General features: G+C 46.0%; 1 protein-coding gene across 6 annotated transcripts in view; it reads left to right on the forward strand.

Moving 5' to 3' along the window:
• Positions 1–2265: 2265 nt before the first annotated feature.
• The window catches only part of LOC149362793 (uncharacterized), a 31135-nt gene continuing 11170 nt past the window's right edge, over positions 2266–22230 (forward strand). Inside the window, exons 1-6 of one of the 6 annotated variants that reach the window (XM_089573218.1) lie at positions 2266–2691; positions 5982–6173; positions 7790–7866; positions 13600–13770; positions 18518–18788; positions 19665–20755. In XM_089573218.1, the coding sequence (XP_089429344.1) occupies positions 7804–7866; positions 13600–13770; positions 18518–18788; positions 19665–20755 (1596 nt within the window). In that variant the 5' untranslated portion in view covers positions 2266–2691; positions 5982–6173; positions 7790–7803. Of the gene's footprint in view, positions 2692–3767; positions 3920–5981; positions 6174–7789; positions 7867–13599; positions 13771–18494; positions 18789–19664; positions 20756–22230 lie in introns of those variants that run through there. The other 5 variants (XM_089573217.1, XM_089573219.1, XM_089573221.1 and 2 more) reach the window with 5 other exon arrangements.

A 22230-nucleotide genomic window follows, 5' to 3' on the forward strand; every position in this document is an offset into this window, starting at 1 on the left:
ATTATGGCAGCAAAACAGGTGTATACTACGTGGACGCCTCCGGTACTCATCACTAGGGATGGTACATGGCCGCGGTAGTTCACAATATCACCTCAGTTAAAGGCCTCACCTTTAGAGCCCGCAGTGCAACACACGCAGAAGAGGTCGCAATTGCTCTCGCGGACTAACATGCCGATTCAAAATACATAATCATCGATTCATGAGGGGCCTGTCTGAATGTCGAACAAGGCTGCATTCCCTTCCTAGCCTATCGAATCTACCAAAATTGCATACAGGATACGGACCCCGCACACCATTACCTTATATGGGCCCTTGCTCATCAGAGGTTGGCAGGAGACAAGGAAGCAGACGCAGCCGCACGCGCGCTCGCTCACCGGGCCGTTTTTCTTCCCCACACGATAAGGAACCCGATTTTTTTCTGGCCCATTCGTTCAAAGATATTACAACACACTGTCAAGATAATCATCGCATTCGACCCCTCCCACGTAGAGGCCTCAAGAAGGCGGATGAGCGGCTCCTTCTCCGCCTTCTCACCAATACATTGCTGTGCCCGGCAGCACTAAAATATTTGACCCCTCCTTTAGCGGCAGCTCCCCGCACTGTAGCACGGTGTCTACGTACACCTATCACATGATGTGGGCCTGCCCCAGCAACCAGGCTACTCCCCCCCGTCCACAACAGTCGGTTCTGTCGGCAATCGCACCGGTGGCGCCATCTCGTTTGTTGGCCTTGAAGATTAAGCAAAGGAGGGCTTGCTGTGGCGGAGAGAGGGCGGAAGGGAGGTTTATAGACGCTCTTTCAACCTGTTTTTTAATGGTCACAGAAAACTTAGTTTGGCTAAACTAAGTTTTCAGCAAACTAAATTTTCTTTGACCATTAAAAAACCAGTGGAAAGAGCGTCTTCAAACCTCCTGAAGCCTCCCTCCTTTGCTGAATCTTCAAGGCTAACAAACGAGATGGCGACACCGGTGCGATTGCTGACTGGAGAGCTTTATTTCCTTCGCTGTTGCCGCAGACGATGCGAATATGCGACTTTTTTTTATTGATTCAGGCAAGCAACCCAAACAGATGTAGCATGAAATAATTCTGCCGACCAAATGTCATTTCCGTGTGAAATTTGAGCTCGAACAGTGCTCCCCTTTAGCTGCGACAAGCATTCTACGTCGTGCGTTTATTTGCGCAACACGAGATACGATCCGAGTTTCTACTTCGTCTCTTGACAGGCCTTTCTTACCTGAAATGCTGGCCAAATTCTTATCTGTGTGGCATAGTCGGGCACTGATATGCCGTCTTTAAATTCGACTTCTTTAAATTTAGAGGAAGTATCTACAGCTCCACAAAAGATGAATAAAGAGCACACAAGGTGGCGCACGCGCTCACTCTAGATTTATTGAAGAATGCAGCCATTGTGTTTCCGGCGTCGCCGAGTTATCTTGCCTATAGTCGGATACAACTTAAATCTGCAGTGAAGCTGCGCCCACATTCAGGACCGCCGAACAGAATTCCTCCACGACGAAAAAGTAGTCCGTTGTTGAAACTTTTCTTGTGTACCGAAATAAGAAGCTTATCACAAGAAAAAAAGGATAAGCTCTGGAGTTCTGGTACCTGGCTTGTTTAAGATAGCTGAACATTAAAAAACTGACTTGGTTTAATGTAACGATCTGCCAGCGGAGTTATACACGACGCCGCAGTCCGTGGTCCAGTGTTAGCAACTGCTGTTTTTTAAGTTGTATCATACCATAGTTGTCCCGCCTGCATAGTTATCTTTGCTGATACAGTAGTTTACAGCAACATTTAATTAAAGAAATAAAATCTCGCGTTTGTGAGGCACTAACCTCTCCTCTTACGGTAATGTAAGTAGAGAAAGAAAATGTTCCTTGAAACCTTGTTCATAAACTTAGCTCCAATATTTTACCGCCTCGCTCAATGTGTATTTCAAAAAATCAGAAATAATTTCGTTGGTCTTGTATTTTTAAATTCTTTTTGTATCCAGGAAAGCGGTGCAACCCAAATTAGAGCACTCTTTAATTTATGGCTTGGTGTAAAACTTATTTTACTTTGCGATTTGGGCAATATAAAAGAGATTCCATATTTATGATCTTTCCCACGTCTCCGAAATTTCTATGCCATTGTACAACGTTCACCGTGACCATAAAGCTCATTTCGCATGTTTTGAGAAGAGTTTTGTTATCTTCTCATAGATGGCGCGTCGAGTCCGATAGCTCTGCAAGTAGGAGTAGTCTTGATCGCCCTCCTATGCGAGACTGGCTGACGCATTTTTGCCATTGCCCTGTTTGCCAGTTTTATTTGGCAATTTCTCTCGTAGTATCGTGATATGTCACCTGATACGCACGTTGCGTAGCCTTCATGCAACGTTTCCTTTATAAAAGGAGCCCGGAGCAAACCAGGAACTAGTAACCCCCCGTTGTTATCTAGGAGTCGTGGCTTGCTGCAGTTCCAAAGCTCGACGCGGTTGCTTGCCAGCATCAGATCATTCCCTGTGACGGCAAAGGCGAAACAAGGTCGAAGTGCTTTATTTATTGTCCCACTCTAAGCCTACAAATCATTCAGCGGGGCATTTGTCGTCGCGAGCTGCAAGTGATTGCGAAAAAGTACCTCACTTTCGTTATTGTTGAAAAAGCTCACAAAACACGGGTAAGTGGTAGAGCTGCGGGAGCGGAAGATATCCAGGTGAGTTTGTTTATTTTTCTGCACCTATTAACCAGTTACGAACAAGAATTAGCGAGCTCTAGTGTGGCTCTGTTTGGTATCGGTAAGGATACAACTAGGCCTAACTCTTCAGTTGTGGATATGGTACGCTTTGTAATTAACCTGTAAAAATTTGTTGGCAAGGTATGAAGCGCCCAGTATGAATGAATGTATTAGCGTAAGCTGCAGTAAAAAAAACAGACTTCATTTAGAGTTTTGAAACATTCGCTGTAAAATGCGTCAAACGCATGCTTCTGGTCGTGCTCACTAATTAAAACGCAAGTTGACATGAAAGCTGCTTGTATTAAACCAAAATCAGAATGCCTTGCACGAGAAAAACGAGATGCTTCTTGAATCATTCTTTTCTCGTCGAATATCAGCTCTGTTTCTTCATTTACGAAACTCCTGCAGTAAATGATAAGGAAGGCCAAATTTACTTCAACACAAGGCTGAAGGACTTATTTCTAAAGTTCACAAGGTGTTCTTGCTCTGTGATTTTTAAAGGTATTTATTTTGCCTCCTTTAAAAGTCGAGCACGTAAACTTATTTTAAATTAAATCGCAAACATTCGTTCTGACCTCCGGCCCAAGGCCAATCAAACGCACTGGCGCAGGGAGAAATGTCAACTCTAGGTGAACCCTGTGCCATTTATAGAAACCACTTTTGGCCCTAATGCTATCCTCCTTGCTTAATTAACTAAATTACTAACGACAACACACTTCAAGACCAATATATTATAGGTTAGTTTGTGCCGCGTTGATTTTTATTGAGCACATTACTCCTAGAACGTGCGGGACTCGAACGTTTCAGGAAGCTAAGACACAAAAGTTTCTGTCGCATTTTACGAAACAAGAGTGACAAGTTTTTTAACTCGCGGGTTAACTTACAGGTAACCCTATACGTAGAAGCATGGCGAATCTTCATCGAAATTTTGTACTCCTTCGTTGTGAGTACTTATGCAGAGGACCGCGCTGAAAACTAAGAAAATGGAAAGGATTCAGTGTGCGCGACGTTTTTTTCTTTCGGCCACTGCACTGAAATACTTTCCATTACAGCCACTCTCCAGATACATTGCGTGGTATCCCGGGAGACCGGCACGTGTGTGGTCGCTAACTTCGGCGAGGGTGGAAGCTTTACTGGACAGCTGGACACCTTTTCCACCTCCAAATCGGAGTGTTGCATAGCCCTGCTAGGTCAGGGTAAAGCTCATGTAAGTCGTAAGCGGGTGCATACCAGGGTATCAACGTTTTATTCTCCTACCTTTTCGATATGTCTTACTATCAGCAATGTTGCAGCAGCCGCTCAACGGAGTATATTCAACCGGCATGAGTTTCTGCGGGGTCCACATTACAAGTTATGAAAGATTCATGATTCCAGCACACGTTGTACGTAAACGAATGCCAGTAATAGTCCGCCGGTGAAAAACAATGACTTGTTTAGCGGGATTGTGCGCAGGCATCTAGGGATTGTAACGTTAAAAAAGCAAGGAAATGCGAATTTTAGCCCCTCGTGCTTTGATTTTCGCCGATGTTATCTTCGCGTTTCTGGCCTCCATGATGGCCTGACTAAGTGCTGAGAAAGCATTACTTGGTTATGATCGCAGTTTCGAGTCCGCATAAAGTGGACACAAACGAGTCGGCAGTCTTTGCATCGTTCGAGGGAGGGAGAGTTAGAAGTAAAAGAATGTTTGAATGTGATATAAGATGATAAAATGTAAATGCGCGCCAAATTTGCTTAGTATGGAGAAATTAGTTAATTAATTAGGGGCGAAAATAAGCAACCAACTTAGATGAAGCTTTGAAATAGATTATAAAGTGAGTAATTAATATTAATGAATGAAAAAAGCGTTGGTCGCGGTGGAGAAATTAGAGGTGATTGAAGCCATAACAGACGGAAATGAAGCGAAGAGAGGCGACAAGTGGGGAAGAGGCGCCAGTGCTTTGCTATTTTCCCAATGCGGGTCGCCTCAGTGATATCTTGTTTTTGCACAAACCTGCATATTGAGCGCTCATGCTTTTGAGGTAACTGAGTTTCCTAGTTTTTGTTTCAACCTTTCTTTTTCAAAATGAATGTTTACGCTTTCTTCCTCAGTTTTTCAGAGGAGAGAGAGACTGCGCTATGATGAAATTCTTCATGCTCTTTAAAATGACTAGTGAAATTAGGAGAAATAATACCTGAAAAGGAAGGAAATGTGGCCATAAACGAAGGAAGAAAAGCAGCGGAAAATTTCTGAGCTTTTTCAGCGTTGCCAGCTTATCCAATCCGACCGGCCTGTTTGCTGCTTCAAGCCTCACCATTGGTTACTGAATACAATATTCCATTGGTTAGCGAGGTTAATGTGATTGATGTGGGATACACTGCCAAACATATCGCATATATTACTTACTGCTGACTTTGGAGTGAAAGATAATTTAGGAGCTGATAAACGAACCTAGATCAGTACCTGAAGTTTTGACGCCAGAGCAGTAGCAGGCTTCATTGTGGCAAGATTGCATCCGCGAAGAAATCAGCAATGTCCTTTTATTTCCAGTTCTTTTTTTCTCTTCGTCGATTGTATTTGAAGGCCGCCTCTGTACTAAGCAAGCATATCACCTTAGATTCCGCGGTAGCAACGCAGCGATGTCCGTTGTATAATTGACGTTCTTGGCAACGCTCCACGAGAAATTTAAATTAGGACTGCTGTAACTAGTTTACAATACTGCAGTCTAAAGAATGAGGTCCACTCAGGCCGCATCGGTCACACTTATTTGCGCTAGTGTTTCGCCGATAGCGTTCATTCCATAATGTAGTACGGGACAGGCATTAAAGTATCTGCCATTGTTTAGCGCCCTCCTACAAAGATAATCGAATGCCTAAAGCCGGAGTAAGAATGTCAAAGATTCTTCCTTCTTCCCACCTCGCTTCCTTCGAGGTGCTAGCTTAATTGGCGATGGACTCGTAGCAGACAGCCAGACGATGAACAAATGATCACACACGGACCAACAGAGGAACTGGACTTTAATTACACTTTAAAATAAGCTGTACAGAAACAAATACGCACAGAGAAGAAAACGGACCTACTCACTTAGTTACCAAAGTTGTCACAAAATTATGCTAGAGCTTCAAGCTCGGCAAATTATAATTGCGCAAAGTAAGTAATCCTCAGTTTTTGAAATTTGAGTTACGATATTAGTAATGAACTTTCTGTTTTTTATGGGCCGAGCACAGTTTTCATCAAAAGCCAACGAGGTACGCATGCTTCGTTCTCGTTGTGATTTTTGTCTGTGGCGCAGGAATCCCTTCGTCCGACAGTGGCATCTTGGTGTTCCACGAAAACGTCGTTTTTACTACGGTCCACCTGCTGGCAGTTTCAGCCTTGGAGGAGAAACCATCGCAGTGTTTGCTCTTCACTGCACCTCTGGCGGACAAACCTAGAGCACGACGCAGCCAACTAACCAGCCAGAGGCTTCTCCACGCCATCGCAGGTCAGGAGTACACGTTACGCAGGAAATTCGCACGTGACACTTGGCATAGCGGCTTAGGATATGCAATGCGAGGCCTTGTGCGCCATTTCACTTGATTGCAAGTGATGACCACCTTTTTTGTGTAAGGAAGGTCCTATGAAGTTGTATTTATGGCTGATCTAGATCACCTTAAGGTCGAGACATTCAAGAACCAGTTGAAGCGTTCTTCAATTTTCCAAAGGCTTCCCAGTGAACAAAAATATTGCCACGTATCAATGTAGTGTCCGTTCGTTCGCGCAAGGCCGCAGGAGAGGGGTGTTATCATATTTGTTCGTGACGCGAGAAGCGACCGGACTAATCTCGATTGATCACAGCCATGAAGAGCTGCATCTACGTGTTTCCAGATTACTCTAGATGATTTCGACCTGTTATCTCGAAGTTTTCTTGCCGGCTTTAAATTGAACGATGCCGCGAGCAGCGGGCATTCGTAGTTCGACGACTGACGAGCACGTTTGTTGCTTACGCCGCCGCCGAGTCATTCAGTTAATTTGCGGGCGCAAGTCAGCCCAAATAAAGAGCTTCGTTTGCAAGGTTTGTTGCTGTTTTCCTGACTGCTTAATTGCTATCCCTAAAGTGTGACAATATACTACGTGCTATTTGTCCTAACAGCCATCACAAGGAGATGGTTTCGTCCTGAACAATAAGTGAAGAATTTAAGTTTCTGAGAGTGCTTTTCTGACTGGTGACGTCAGCTTTTGTATACTGAGCTGGCAGAAGGGCTTCAGCGAGAAAAAACGCTGGAACGGGCAGGCCTGTGTCTATGCTTTAAACGAATAATAAAAGGGGCCTGTATTCCCCCTTTTTTACTTCTTTCAAGCAGGGCCGCTGAGGAGCTGCTCGCGCTTTCACCTCATTTAACTGCAGTACTACTGGCAGCAAAAGTTTTCAGGGTGCGAATTCTAAAAAAAAGTATATTTTAGCTCCCTCTTGCGATTATGTTGCCTGGTAATGTTCCCAGCGAATGTACAGTCGGCGACAAAAGTCTCCAGCCCGCGTGATCCGCAACCGAAGCCCACCGCTCTATTGTTTGCCACTGGTCGAAGACCACACATGTGGTGATGAAAGTGACAATCCTCTTCTTTCACCTGCACAAGTCTGGACTCAAGCCAGCGGCTAATAATGGAGAGATCTGATTTTCTTGCGGATCACATGATACAGAGACTTTTATCCTCGACTGTACGCGTTGCGTACCTCAACACATTGAGCCATTGGATTATTAGGCTTCACAAAAATAACCTAAATAAATAATAAATAAAGCGGCAGTTGAATGCCATAAACATTTGCTGCCAATAGTGCATGCTTCCTATAGCATCCAGGCTGAGGTGAGGGCACTGAGCAAGGAACGGTTCTATGAACAGTTATGTGGTTAAAATGAGGACAAGAAATCATCAATGCACATGAAGATAAGAGACTAGCATTTTACGGCTACTGCAAACAAAGCTACCTACTGCTGAGGAACAAGTGTGGTAGTTGACTGCGCGTCGTTATTGCAGGGGTAATGAGCGTTTTTGTGCCTGAACTGTTCTTATACAAACGCCGGGGATACTTAAATCCCGCTAAATGCTGGTATTTCGCAGATCGTGGAAGAGGTATGAAGCCCGGCTGCCTTGAGATGAAGGTGAAATCGGCCAGAAAGCGAATGTCCGGCAAAAACGTGAGATCATTGCCACTTATTTCGTGTAGTTCATAAGGCATTTTCATGACATTTCAGGTTCGGTCCGCTTCGGCTCTGTTCCTCTTAAAGATGCTTTAGATCTTCTTCAGGCTCACACCTATACGGAGAACGGCATCGTCACCAATAGTGATATTGTGCTGAAGGCACTTTCAGTGTACGTGGGCCATTAAATAGAGGAGCTCACCCGTGAGGCTGAAACTCTTTCTGCTTGCTGAGCCGTCGGTATGTTGCAAGTAGAATGTACAGAGTTTCCCCTTTTGTTTTAAAACAATATAATAGTTGGTTATCGCCTTGTGTTAGTTTCAGTTGTGTCTGTATCAAGTGGTTGCAGTGCATTGAGTTTCACCTGGTAGGATTGGCCCTTCCCCATTTCTTGTAAGATATTTCGCGGTCAGCACTCTAAGTAACTGGCAAAACACACGACCGAAACGCCAAACCTCGCCCAAAGGCAACAAAACTCGCGCTTCTTCCTGGTAGAGCAGCTATCAAAAGGAAACAGAGAGCTTTTTTTGGGCGTTGCGCACTGCAGTCAAAGCAAAAGCATGCAGATTTGTTTTGCCGAAGAATAGTCACATTTACATGCGTAAAAAGGGAGGCTACTAATCCGTTCGTGTAAAGGATTTGTCGGACCTAACTAAGCTTCCTAAACTTTGGGCTGCTAAACTTTGCTAACTAAACTTTGGGCTGCTTTTCACTGTGCCTCATAATTTTTGTCTTCTGAGTGGCTTTTGTTCTCAGATCGTTCCACTTTTCCAGATTCATTCCTTACGACAACTGATCGTCGATTCACTGTTCTTTATGTAAAAAATAGAAGCTTACTGAAGCAGTTGGACGAATTATGCTTGGTCGTTACTATATTAAGGAATTTCATAAATGTTGTCGCTTGGACCGAGATAAACATTTCACAAACCTTTTCGCACCAATATTGGTTACCGGGATACAATAACTGTGTCTTTACTCGTCTTTACTCGCGGAATAGCGGTTTTTGTTAAAGACAGTTGGGTTTCTTTAACCTACTCTCTCTCTTTGACCACCGCTGAATCAATTGCTGTCTGTATTCACAATGAACGCTTTGACATCACCTTGATCGCAACTTATCAGCCACGGAGGCAAAGTATAACCTCTTTCATCGAGGAGCTGGGCAAGACTGTTTCCGCATGGTCATATCTGTATGATATATGACGTCAATATCGACCTAGTAAAAACAAAAAACAATTAATCTTCGAATATTTGAACACTCTTGCCGATGCTGACATTGAAACTAACCTTCCTACGCGCGTTGTACTTTTCGAAGATGAAGAAGTATCATCTTGCCTTGACCACGTGAACGTCCTCCTTTAACACTATAGATCCCCTCCTAGTATTGTTGAATACTAAATGTCCGACCATTTCTTTCTTGGTTGCCGTGTTCTGGGACAATGCCGGAACCAGGGCATTGAAAGTGAAATTTGACACAGGCGAAGTGCACAGATGTCGGCATGACATTTCCATGGAAAAGTACGACAGGGATCTGTTCTTTACAAATATGCTTCCGAAAGCTCTCTTATCTGGAAACCTCTTTTCTTGAAAACTCGTATATTGAAATTATCCTACAGTCTTTAACTTGTTAAAAAAATTGTGACCATGAAACAAAGAGAAATTGGATGTTCATGGATTACGAACTCAGTTCTGTCAGCGATTGCAGCAAGGAAGCTGCCTTGAACGCTTTGTACGCGCTTGCCTATGTATGCTCAGTTGAGGGCGCTCTCAAATTGGGCCGCTAAAGGGCAAACACATTGCTCCAATCAGAAAGGCACAGATATTTGCAGCGGGTTTTCTGACATCAAAAAAGGATCCAGCGAAGTCGTAGAATGTTGTTATTCGAATACGAGACTATGTGCCTAGGAACGCATCGGAACCGGTTTCTCGCAGTTTCGGCGCGGTATCTCTTATACTACTTTAGTGCTTTTTCGGCTGCTGGTTGGGCTGTACATTCTATAGTGCAAAGTCAACTGTCTCAGAGCACGCAACCAGTACTGGCATCAGTAGTTTTGCCGCATTGCACGAAAGACGATCTTCGCTGCATTCTTTCCGGCTTTAGTAAGCGAAAAATCTTTGGCTGTGCTGGTATTTTTTTAGTTGCTTTACTAAGCAGACAATTTAGATGAAAAGCACCGTGTTCTGCTCGCGACTATTAGAGCATATATTTCCACTCAAATAGTACCAGACGCCTTGAATAAGTCGCTGGTTATCCCTCTGCATAAGAATTAACTAAGGATCAAAGTCGAAAATTGCCGTGCCACCTCGATTTTGCCATTTCTTGCGCTTGTTTTTGAAAACACATTTACTTGGTGGTGACGAGTTTCCTTAAGGCTTATGACGTGTTCTCCTGTAATCAGATCTGTTCTATCTAGGGTTGCGGCACACAGAAAACACTTGATTACCTCTCGTCTTTTTAATAGTGCAATTGAAGGAAACGGATTCCTTGTGCATTAGTTTGGGATGTTTCCAAGCCTTTCGATTCCGCAAATCATAACTTGTGGTTAGATAAAATTCAAAATTATGGCTTTAGAAGACCTTTTCTGCGCCTTCTTATCAGCTAAGTTTCTACACCTTCGGAAATTGTTGTTCTGGGTAAACATAAAACCTTTTTGCAACAACCAAGTTCTGGTTTTTGCGCAAGTATCTATAATTGTGTCATTATTGATATTGACTTTTATGTCAATGATTTAAGGCCATCCTGCAAGCGTGCAGTGTATTCCACGATGCAGATCAAAGACCATGCGACTGCATTATCATATGATCAATACAATTTCGAGGAAGGTATGGAATGGTTCAGCAGTAACCTAATCACAGTGGACGATAAAAAGACAGTATATATTCATCACTGGGGAGAGCCGCTCGTTCACGGCTTACCAGTTTTTTTCCACATAGAAAATTGTGTGCATTTTAAATATTCTCTGCTCAGGCCTATCTCATCTACCAATTATTCGGCGTATTCTTTGATTCAGACATGCCTTGGAATAGCTATTTCTATTCATGTGCTCTCAGCTACGTAAACACTAACGTTTGCTGCGGTCTATTAAGACTATTTGTCTTTTGTATGTACTATCGCGCTCAATATGAGTTGCAACGCGCGGTCATCGACCGGGGATCGTTCCGTGGTGTGCCTCCTCCAAACAGACACTCGGAATTCTGGGAGAAACTTTTCCCAGAGCGGGGGTGCTGTTGTTTCCTGGAACAGCAGTTTCTCCTAGAATCCGAGCGACTGTTTGGAGGAGGCACACCACGGAACGAGCCCCGGTCGATGACCGCGCGTTGCAACTAATATTGAGCGCGATAGTACGTAATCAAATTGTTTACGCCTTAGCATACAGTGCGTTAGGTTATTGTATATTTTTCTTTCACTTTTGCTCAGAGTTTCACAAAAAGAAGGCGGACTGTCTACTGAAATCTGCCCTTCAATACGTTCATGCATGGTTTGTCCCGGGATCAAGGGAGCAGTGTTTTTTCAATTTTTACTTATGCCTGACTTTTCTCGCCTCTTCAACGAAACCCGTGTATATATTGTAAGACGGCTATTTATCTAAAGGAACTAGGACAACGGGAGCAGCGGCGAAAACAGACCGAGGCCTGCCAGTTCAAGCACAGACAGTCGCAGCGATGGCAATGCCCCTAAAGCGCAGGTTCATTTTCGTCTTTCGCACGAATGTGCGTGTTCCTCTTTACAGTCGCCCCCTGAGAGATGAGGTGATGGTGATATGGCAGGGTCGTAGTAGGGCTTGAGGCGCTGTACTTGAACTCTCTCGTGTACGGGGCGGCGAAGATCGGGAGGAGGCATGAGAGGCTTCACGACGTAGTTAACAGCAGATGTCTGCTCCAAGACTCGATAAAAGGCCTTTATATTTGGCAAGAAATTTTGAGGACATTCCATGAGTATTTGATTGTATCCAGAGTCACGCAAGGGTGCCAGTAGAGAAGTGTGGTGCGGTGTGAGCGTTGTCGTGACGAGATTTCTGGCGATACTGGGTGTGTGAGTAGTGAGTAAGAGGACGATTTGGTGATAGTCTTCGGCATGTTGCACGTCTTCCGAAACAGAGATATATTCGGAGACATCACGTTGCTAAGGAAGAAAGAGTATCGGTTGTACCAGACGGATTACGGCTGTAAATGAGAAAGAAAGAATAGAAGCCGGTGGCGGACTACGTAGCGGTATTATATGCGCAAGTCACATACGGAACAATAATTGACAATAATTGGAATGGTTAGAAGCGACGTACATAGAGAGCATGTGACCGAGGGTGCGGCTGAATCGCTGGGTGAGGCCGTTGGTCTGTGGATGACAGGCGGAGGTCGTTCGAAGTGTGATGTTGCAATGGATGAGCAGAGCTTTGACAACAATTGAAAAGAAAACGTGGCCTCAGTCGACAACTGTGAGCAACATGCCCGTTAATGGCATGCTCTGGATGGAATGGCGTGGTAGGGAAACACGTGGATGAAAGAAAGGCAAGGCACACACACGCGCCAATTTTCAACTTTTAATGCATGGCTGTCGATGCGCCGAAATTATACACGGCAACACGCCCCTCTAAAACCATAAAATATAAAAAATCACCAAGTGGATGCCAGACACGACATCCAAAATATGAGAATGTGCCTGAGCGTTAAAAACAACCGAACCATACACAAGCGAACGTAGTACGTGGTGAACTCCTAGCTGTAAACAAAGAACTAAACAATTGTAAAGTAAATGGGCATTGATGACCAGCAACACGGCAACGAAGCTAACGAACAATAGCTTTAGTCATGTTGCAAACAGGAAAGCCTTTTTGAACAAGGGCCTTCCGTTGAACGTTGCTAGGCGGGGTACCTATTGGCGGCTGTCCTATCCAGTGATTCTGAACTGTCCTATCCAGTGATTCTGAACACCCTTGGTTGCATTACAGCTATGACCACAGCCTTCAAAAACTCCTCTAACGCCGCTACTGACTGAGCGGTGGGGTTAATTTGTGTATTTAAATAGAACCTTGTGGCTTACTGAACCCCAGTTATCGACAAATCATCATCACGTGTGAGGATGCATTGTAAGCATTACACTAAGGGGTCTGGCAACACACAGCACTGGTTATTTAGCTGCATTGAAACTCTAATTTCTTTTCTGTTGGGGAGAACTACAGCAGAATGCCAAGAGCGTAACAATGCTGTTCTTGCACGCGTTCGCTGCACTGTCTCGCTGTAGTCGCTCAAAAACCCAGCAGTTCCCGTTGCCCTTGAAGGGTTTCTTGCAGCGGCTTCCGAACACAAGAAACGTCTAGAATTAGTTATCTCAAATCACGCAATCAGTAAGGATTTATGGCCTCCCTAGAAACCATCTGTAAAGTTTAAGCTGATGGATAGCATTTAAATAAATAGCTGCAGTAGCGTGAATTATGAGCACAGCTTTATCGGTCGGGTATCCTTAACCATCGGTGGCACTGCTCTGTATACATATGGAGCATAACCTCTCCTCGTTTTGTGTCGTTGGGCTTTGGCTAAAGGCGTCCGTGCGGCTTGTGGAATTAGAAAACTGTGCAGAGCGGTTCGCAAACGCCCACCTTCATGCAATATTGTCTACTTCACTATGGTCCTCGATTATACTTGGAGCACTAGCAAAAACACGGCTCTTATCACTAGGTGCGTTTATTTAAACATACTGATACGCGAAAAAGCTGTAGAGCTGTTTTTGGCCTGCAGGTATACCGCATGAAGAACTATCCACGAGGGAAGTGCGTCATCATCAATAACGTGGAGTTTCACAACCCCGATGAGTGGCGCCATGGCTCGGACGTTGATGCACGCCGCATGGAAACCCTGTTCAATGCTCTGCACTTTGACTGTGACGTTCACCGCGATCTCACTGCTAAAGTGAGTTCTCCATGCTGAGTGTCGCTATTTGTTTTTGCTTTACTCTTTTTTACCATTTCTATTTTTCATTAAAACGGCATTTATTTGCTAATGCAAGCCTAGTATCCGGACACCCTGGTTTTAATTGTTGTGTGTCTTGGCCTGCGCACCCGCATATTTTTTCTTCCTTATTGATGTCTTCATTATAATTTAAATAACCACTAAATTGTTTGTTAACGTTCGCAATTTGAAATAATGTGACGGATTATTAGGCAAATTTATCACTATTTTTTAGGGCTTAAGCTATTTTAACGGTTACTCTTCAGCGTTCACCTGTCCAGTCTCGACTGTCAGCTTATTGGTCATTGTCAGCTCGAAGGTGACTCTACCATTGATCATCAGCTGCGCTTACCTTTCACAGATGTACACTTTTGGCCAGAGGATTCACCGTAAGTAGTGATGCAGGCCAACGTTCCTTTTGGAGCTTGCGCTGCAATATTTTATAGTACTTGAATAGGAACCCACGTCTCTAACACAGGAGTATAGCACCAGGATAACAGCAGAGCTCCCATGTGCTTGACACTCAAACTGTACCCTCGAGCGGTAGACCGGTCTCTGTAGATCCTTCATTAAGAAAAGCACACTGAAAAGTTATCAAATAAAGGAATAGCCAACTCTACTTCATGCAGCAGTCTATTCATGGAGTAGCACGGATAGACGTGGAGCCTTTTTATTGCCCATTTATTAGCCAGTGTTAAGCCTGCCTTTATATGCGTTAAGCTTGTACGAGGGCATAGTCTTAAGGCACTTCGCATAATACGTTGCAGCCACCTTTTAGAGGCCTTCTTTTACGCTACTGCATTTTAAAGATGAATTGAAAACGAAACCTTTGAAACAGAACAACCGAGCGTAACGCTGGAAGGTGGACATCAATATCAATGACTTAGGCACGCGACACGCATTCTGAAACTTCCAAGAGCGCACAACACAGGTGAATCTCCTGCGATTTTCTTTTATGAAGCAGATACTTTAGCCATGCAATAGCGGTAAGCGTGCTAGAACACAAAAACGCGATCAATTCTTTAACATGCACGTAAAGATTGTAACTCGCGAATTCTACATGCGCACCGAATAAGCTTTTGTTCATGAGCAATGTATTCGGTGCATTTTAAAGCACTCTGACATTCACCACAGAACTGTACTGTTCGTTGTTTGTCATGGCGCTGTATCGGCGGCCGTTCCGGCTCAGTCACCTTTGTTATCTTTGCGCAATCCTTCTCTGGTTCCGGCGCAAGGGCGACCCTTATGGGAGTGCGGTCACTATCTTCCAACTCGGAAAGCCTGTACGCTTATCAGGCCCGCGCTTGCAGCCTCATTTCCTTCTTTCCGGCAACCTTTGCTGGCTTATCCTTCAGAGCTCGTCGCTCATGCCATCGTCACTCGGACGTTCACATTGCATGAAGAGCTGACAAAGAATAAAAAATGAAACTAAGGCATAGTGAAAGAGAGAATTTTTGGCAGCGCCACAAGACGAGTTAATTTTAAGGCAATCATTGTTTCCACTTATTAATTAGGTGTTCAAACGCTTTCCTCCAGACCCGAAGATAAAAGCGAAATGCTAAAAAAGATTTATCCTTCTTAGCCAAGTACTTTTAAGGAAATGCACATATGTACTCGCATTTTGGCGCACATTAATAGGCACGTAGTGGTCGATGTCCACCTGAAAACTTTGACTAATACGTGCATCACGGACAGCTGTGGAAGCCCCCTTGCTAAAAGTGGTTTTAGTCACAGATGTTCACGATTTGCCCCTCGTTTAAAGGAGAAGAGTTCAGAAACAAATTTGGCTGGCCCAGAGAGCTTTTTGAAATAACTGCGTTTGATGAGCCCATTCTGATAACTTTCTTTTTTTGCGCACACCAGAGAAACGCAAATTTGTGCAATCATCCCGTATCACACTAATGTCGTTTCGCAGCGCTATTCTATCAGTGCTGCTTCATCGTAGTGCTATATTTTTCAATTTACTCATTAACTCATTACTCATTATAAAAGCCGAGTCCAGTGCAAACCTTTCTAATGGCAGCGCAGCAATTACAGAAAAAGCACGTTGGCGCTCTTTCTTTACATCAGTTCCGCACATGTTTACAACCCAACGACAAGGAAATAAAAATAAAATGTGCATAAAGCCCCTCGACAACACGGCTGTGAAAACAAAATTCAAAGCACGAGAGAATGATAGGAAGCGACGTTTACTTCATGCCTGGAATAAGGAATCCTACAAGGCTGTGACCGCGCATTTAACCCGTCTGTCCTAAGCACTAACTGAAACGTAAACGGATATGACAAAGATAAACTGCTACGTCCGCGATAAGTAGTTTAGCTGACAGGCGGCGAAAATATTTTTGTTTGTTTTTATGTGAAATACTTCCGAGCTTCCTATGGTTACACATAATGCTGGATCAGTTGGAAAAAGTATTCACGAGGAGCACATCAGTGCCAAATAGAATGCATCCTGCTGGAACATAACTTTCTAAGCTTGAGTCGCAAGAAATGAGGAGAGAAAAACAATGTCTTCATTGCGCGTTGCGCATATGTAAGACATCGGGTGATACCCGAGGTATTCTTAGCGCAACGCGTCTACAGAACAACCAAAATTTGACAGTCATGTCGCGTATGTCGTGGTGATAGCTAGCTGGAATTAGCGCAGCGGTGGTAGGTAAAAAACTCTATCTGAGCGCAATAATTTGTGTTTGCGACTTAGCAGTCTTAGCTGAGTGCGCAAATGGTGATCGTAAAAGATCTGCTTTTATTGCAGCAGTTGTTGAAGGAGTCATGCTATCAGTGGCTTTTCTAATCTTGTGAACTGTAGAATTTTGTTTATCTGTGCTATTAGTAAGATGTCCATTTGAGTAAATGTATTGTTGCAGCGACAGTGCTTTCATACGCCTTCTTTTTCGTTCTGTTGAATTTCGAAGTTTTGGAGAACTGTGTGACGCCTCTGTATAAGGAAATGTGCCTAATTAGTAAAAATACTTGAAAGTAAGCCCCGCATGTGTTGAATCCGTGCGGCTCCAAAATTATACGGCAGCTTTTAATGCGACAGTTTCCAGAGTAATGAGAAGAGTAAAGAGTAATGAAAATAAATAACTCGAATCCCTTAGAAGGAACAGAGACATGAAGGGATTAAAACGTTGAATTAAGTAAGGGAGTGTTAAAAAGTATCTATTCGACTGTAAGAAAATAAAGGGAATATTAAACACATAGATTGTTATCAACTATTTTATCTCTTTACTACGTGGTCGTTAAGAACATTACCCCTACCACCAGATATCATGCACCAGGTGCATGGATATCATTATATGCTGATGTAAAGGCTTCGTCTGTGATATACCGGGTGTTTCAATGGACACTTTAAGAAATATTTATAAATAGGCTATTTGGGGCAAAAATATGGCTTTTGCGGCACAGTGCTACCAGTGCTGGTGAACACAAGAAAAGTGGTGCATTGTCTTAAGTAGTGAGGTGGTTAAGTAAAGTATAATAATTAACTTTTTAACTATTAGAGTTGGGCGCGTAGTTGTAACTAGAGATTTGTCGCTGGTCGTTAGTAATAGCCATATCAGTTTTTTGAATTTCGAAAACGCGTTTACCCTCGCCGCTGCGACTCGACAAAATCTGCCTGCATGGCACGAAAATACATGCGATTTCGAAAGCATCCCGGCAAAGCAACCCCTCCAGTGCATGTAAATAGGTAGTCGAAAAAACCAAACTTTGTCGAGCCACAGCGCCAAGAATAATCGCGTTTTTTTAATTTATAAAAACTGATATCGCTATTACTAAAGACCGGCTACAAATCTCTAATTAGAACGAGGCGCTTAAGTAAGCTTGTTAAGAAGTTAATAATTGAAAATCGGTTAACCAGCCTGCTACTTAAGACGATTCACCAGTGGTCCGGTGTTCGCCAACGCTGCTAATACCGTGCCGCAAAAGCCATATTCTTTCCCCTAAAAGCCTATCTATGAAAATTTTGTGAAATGGTTCGCTGAAGAAACCGGTATGTATGCCATACACCTCATAAAATAACATGTTTACCACTCACAGCGCGAAGTAGGTAGACATTAACCTCAAGACAATTTGTTCTTTATAACTATTTCAGGTGGCTTAGAGGCATAAAGTTAAGAAGAAAAAAAGCTATTGCTAAAATTCACACTAGAAAAAGCTGGTTCGCGTATCAGATCGGTAGTTGTAATTTGCATTGAAAAGTAAATAACTTTTACTTGGACGCATCCGAACTTCACATCGCTAGTATCACTCAGAGTGACGATAGGACAACCGGCAGTATTGGGGCAAGTTGACATTACAAGTTTTTCATAATGGGACCTCATTGAGAAATGGACTGAAATTTCGAGAGAATAAATTTTGCACAGTGTGAATAATTTCCTGGCATTCGTTTTTTCTGCCGTCGTTCAGCAACGCTGCTGCGCATATTGAAAACGAAATATGTCATAATTATTTTTGTAGATTTCATTTGCGGAGATAGCCTACACTCGAAGAGCACGACTTTCACCGGCAGAAAAATAGATCTAACACGGAAGTTTACTTACACTTCTCTCCTTGAAATTAGAATTTGTCCTAAATGTTTACTCTATAGGTGATGTTAAGCATAGCAGAGTGCGCTCTTTGTGCTCATCGTTTTGCGGCTGCAGCGTTAAGCTTTACCAATTAAGCCTCACAATGAACTACAGGATGCAGTTGGATCGCCTGTCAGGTGGATAAGGTAAACATCGAAATACATCCCACGACTGTGACTGCGCAGCAAATGAAGGCTGTACTCGAGGAAGCGGCGAATCCTGACCATTACAAGGACGCCGACTGCGTGGTTGTGGTTCTCTTGTCTCACGGAATGAGGGACAACATTGCCGGAGTTGACGGAGTGGCACTGCGCCTGCACGAAGACGTCTATGAGCTGTTCAGCAATGAACGTTGCACCACCTTGATGGGGAAACCGAAAATGTTCATCGTGCAGGCCTGCCGTGGGGGTGAGTACACCCCTCGGTCATTGTCTGAGCACTGCCTCGACTACTGTTTTTCTAGTCCTTGCTGCTTTTCTGCTCACCACTGTACGCCGCCGATATTGTAGATATAGGTATAAATTGGCTTTCAAGTAAAGAGGTAAAAATGCTAAAAGTGGTTGCTTCCTAAAGTAGGGCCTTCTCAAACCAACAAGAAAAATTAGAGTCGCAGCCCGAAATCAATGTTCTTAAACACAAACCAGCAGAAATGTTTCGAGCGTAACTCAAGGGTTTCACTCGCTCGAAACAACGCTATGGTATGGTTGAAATGTTCGTTTCTCAGAATCTGCTGCCCATATTGCCACGTTTCATTGTAGTGTTTGTTCGTTCGCGCTCAAGGCTGCAGGAAAGGGTTGTTATCACTTTTGTTCGTGGCGCGAGAAGCAACCAGACTAATCTCGATTGATCGCAGCCATGAAGGGCTGCATCTAGGTTTTTCTAGATTACTGTAGATGATCTTGTCCTGTTATCTGGAGGTTTCCTTGCCGCCTTTAAATTGAGCGATGCCGCGAGCGGCGGACATTCGTAGTTCGACGACCGACGAGCACGCTTGTTGCCGCCCGAGCTCGTCCAGACCCAGCGAAGGTTTTTTTCGGCGCTGGCTTCCTGAGAAGTTTCATCGACAAGTGCAGGCGGGCCCCGGATCCACTGCGACCCGGAGGTTCCGCAACCAGCCTCCCCCGCCCAGGCGCCGTGCCTTTGCCGGTGCTCGGGCAAACTGCGTGAAGTTCGTGCAAGCAGCAGCCCAGCCGGCCACCCGTGACGTCATGGGAGGCCCGGGACCGGCTACCCCTCCCGTGTTCCGTGCGCCGCCCCCAAAGGCGCACTGTTTTTCATTTACAGTTACTTCCGACGCGACAGCTGACGACATCGTCGACGGCATCGAGTTGGTTGTCGGCCCGAAAGGGCTAGAGAGCCTCCAGCACCATGGAGGCATGAAGTTCTGCGTCGCCATGGCCTCGGCTGCGGCGGCGGAGAAGATGCTCGTGGAAGGCGCCTTCAACGTGAACGGCACTTCCGTCCCAGTAGCCTGCGTGGGTCCTGCCGTGGTCCACGTGACGGCTTTTCGTGTGCCGCTGTTCGTGGGAGACGCGGCGCTGGCAGCGGCACTGAGCTCCTACGGCAAGGTGCTTGACATCACCCATCCCGTCCTCAAGGGCCGTCGTCACGTCGGCAACGGGACGCGCGTGGTCCGGATCGAGATGAAGCAGGCGGTGCCGAACTTCTTGACCGTCCAGGGCCACCGCGTCATGTTTGACTACCGAGGCGTCCGGAAGGTGTGTTCCCGCTGCGGGCAGGACGGCCACATCGGCGCGGCGTGTCGAACGCCGCGGTGCGCTCGCTGCGAGGTGTTCGGCCACGACACGGCCGGATGCGGAGCGGCTTGCAGGCGCTGCGGTGGAAGCCACGCCACAGCGGACTGCCTGCGCCCACGGTCCTATGCGGCGGCCGCCGCCTCGAGAAAGGAACCGAGCAAGGACAACGTGGTCGCAGAAACGCGGAGCGCACCAACTGTCCGGACGCCTGTTGCCGACGCGGACCTTACGACCAGCAGCCCGAGGGAGCCCGAGCCCACCCCCGCGACGGAGGTGCCCGTGAAGGAGCAGCTCGAGGGGACGCCTTCAAACGAGGTGGAGCCGTTCGGTGCTGTTTTCGCGGAACCCTTGCCGCCGCTACTCCGCACAGCTTCCTTCAACACCGAGAGCAGCAGCGGCGATGAGTCGAGCGTGGCGTCGGGCGACCTGGTGGACGTACCGGACAAAGTCACGCCGCTTCGCCTGACAGGCGACTTGACGTGCGGCCAGGTGTCAGGAACGACGACTCTTGGAGGTGCGGACGACGCGCGCTTCCCGTCACCAGCCAGCCACACCCTCCCATCGGCGACCCTGGCGTCGGCTTCAGCTGCGAGCGTCGCCAAGACCACGCAGCAACCGGTGAGCGAGGCCGCAAGCGCCGACGGCCCCGAAAACATGGACTTTTCCCGACCAGACTTCAAACGTGCCCACCCCCAATCATCGGAATCCGAAGGGACTGTTAACGAACGTTCTAGCAAAAAAGTGCCGCGCGCGCCAAGCGCCGCCCATGGCAGCGCTCTTTAGGTTGTATGCTATGCCGTCGGTGCTCTTGGCAGTCATGGCGGTTGTGCATCTCCTCTCCCTGAATGTTCGGGGATTTCAATCCGTAGACAGACAGAGAGAGGTGATGCACTTTGCCAGGGCTAGGGGCGTCGACATCCTGTTTTTACAGGAATGCAACTTCCGTACTTCACTTGATGTGCTGAATTTCACCACCCGGTTTTCTGATTTTGCTTATTTTTCGTTGACTGATTTTCATATGTGCGGTGTTGGTGTCGTTTTTGTAAACCCCTGCCTGCGCGCGGGTGCTCATTGCACTTTCGGGCTGGACGGCCGCACTCTTGCGGTCGACTTCACACTAAACCAGCGGCGGGTACGTGCGTTGGTTGTATATGCGCCAGCACGGCGGACTAGTAGTTCTGATTTTTTTGAGCGCCTCGACTCATTCCTCCTTGATCCCTACCCCACTTTCATCGTCGGTGACTTCAATTGTGTACTTAACATCGACCGTGACGTCCGCGGACAGGGTCACGGTCGCCGTTATTGCGGTGCCCCCGCGCTCCGCGATCTCGTGACTCAGTTCCGCTTGTCTGACGCGTGGGTGCAGCTTCACGGGGATGCCTTTGGAGCGACGTTTGAGAGAGCACAGTCAGCGAGTCGGATAGACAAATTCTATTTTCCACCAGAGCTCGCTTCTTTTGTCGTTAGCTGCGAAGTTCTCGCGTTCCCTGCAGGCACGCCGGTGATTTCCGATCACCACCCCTTGTCAGTCAGGCTCGACTTTGGTGAGGACACCCCACGTACTGTTACGTGGCGCATGGACACGAGCCTACTGGCGGACCCGGAAAGCGTGGCGTCGCTGCGTACGGCGTTGGCAGCATCGTGCAAGAGCTTCGTTGCGACTGATTCATGGGACACACTCAAGGCTCGTTGGCAGGCAACTCTGGTGGCGGCCGGTCAAGACCGCAGACGCCTGGTAACTCATGCACTAAATGACACCCTCAAGCGCATCCGTATAGTGCAAAGGGGAGCACCCTTAACCTTTGCCATGAGCGATTACCTGAGTCTACTTAAAGCACGTTACCACGTGTTGCTCTGCCAGTCATCACGGGCAGCTAGTCGTGCACACCAGCTCGGGCGGCCGATATCAGACCCGGACACGTACGCGCAGGCACGGCAGAGGAATTCGCTCCCGCTACTGTGCCTTTCGTGACACTCCCAGACGGCACCCAAAGCAAAACCACGGCCGATATCTGCACGATCTTCGCAAGCCACTTTTCGAACCTGTTCTCTACGGACAGTTGGCTACATCTTCAAGATGGTTATGACGGGCT

The sequence above is a fragment of the Amblyomma mixtum genome, chromosome 2, assembly GCF_055824585.1.
Source record: "Amblyomma mixtum isolate Tamu chromosome 2, ASM5582458v1, whole genome shotgun sequence".
NCBI lineage: Eukaryota > Metazoa > Arthropoda > Arachnida > Ixodida > Ixodidae > Amblyomma > Amblyomma mixtum.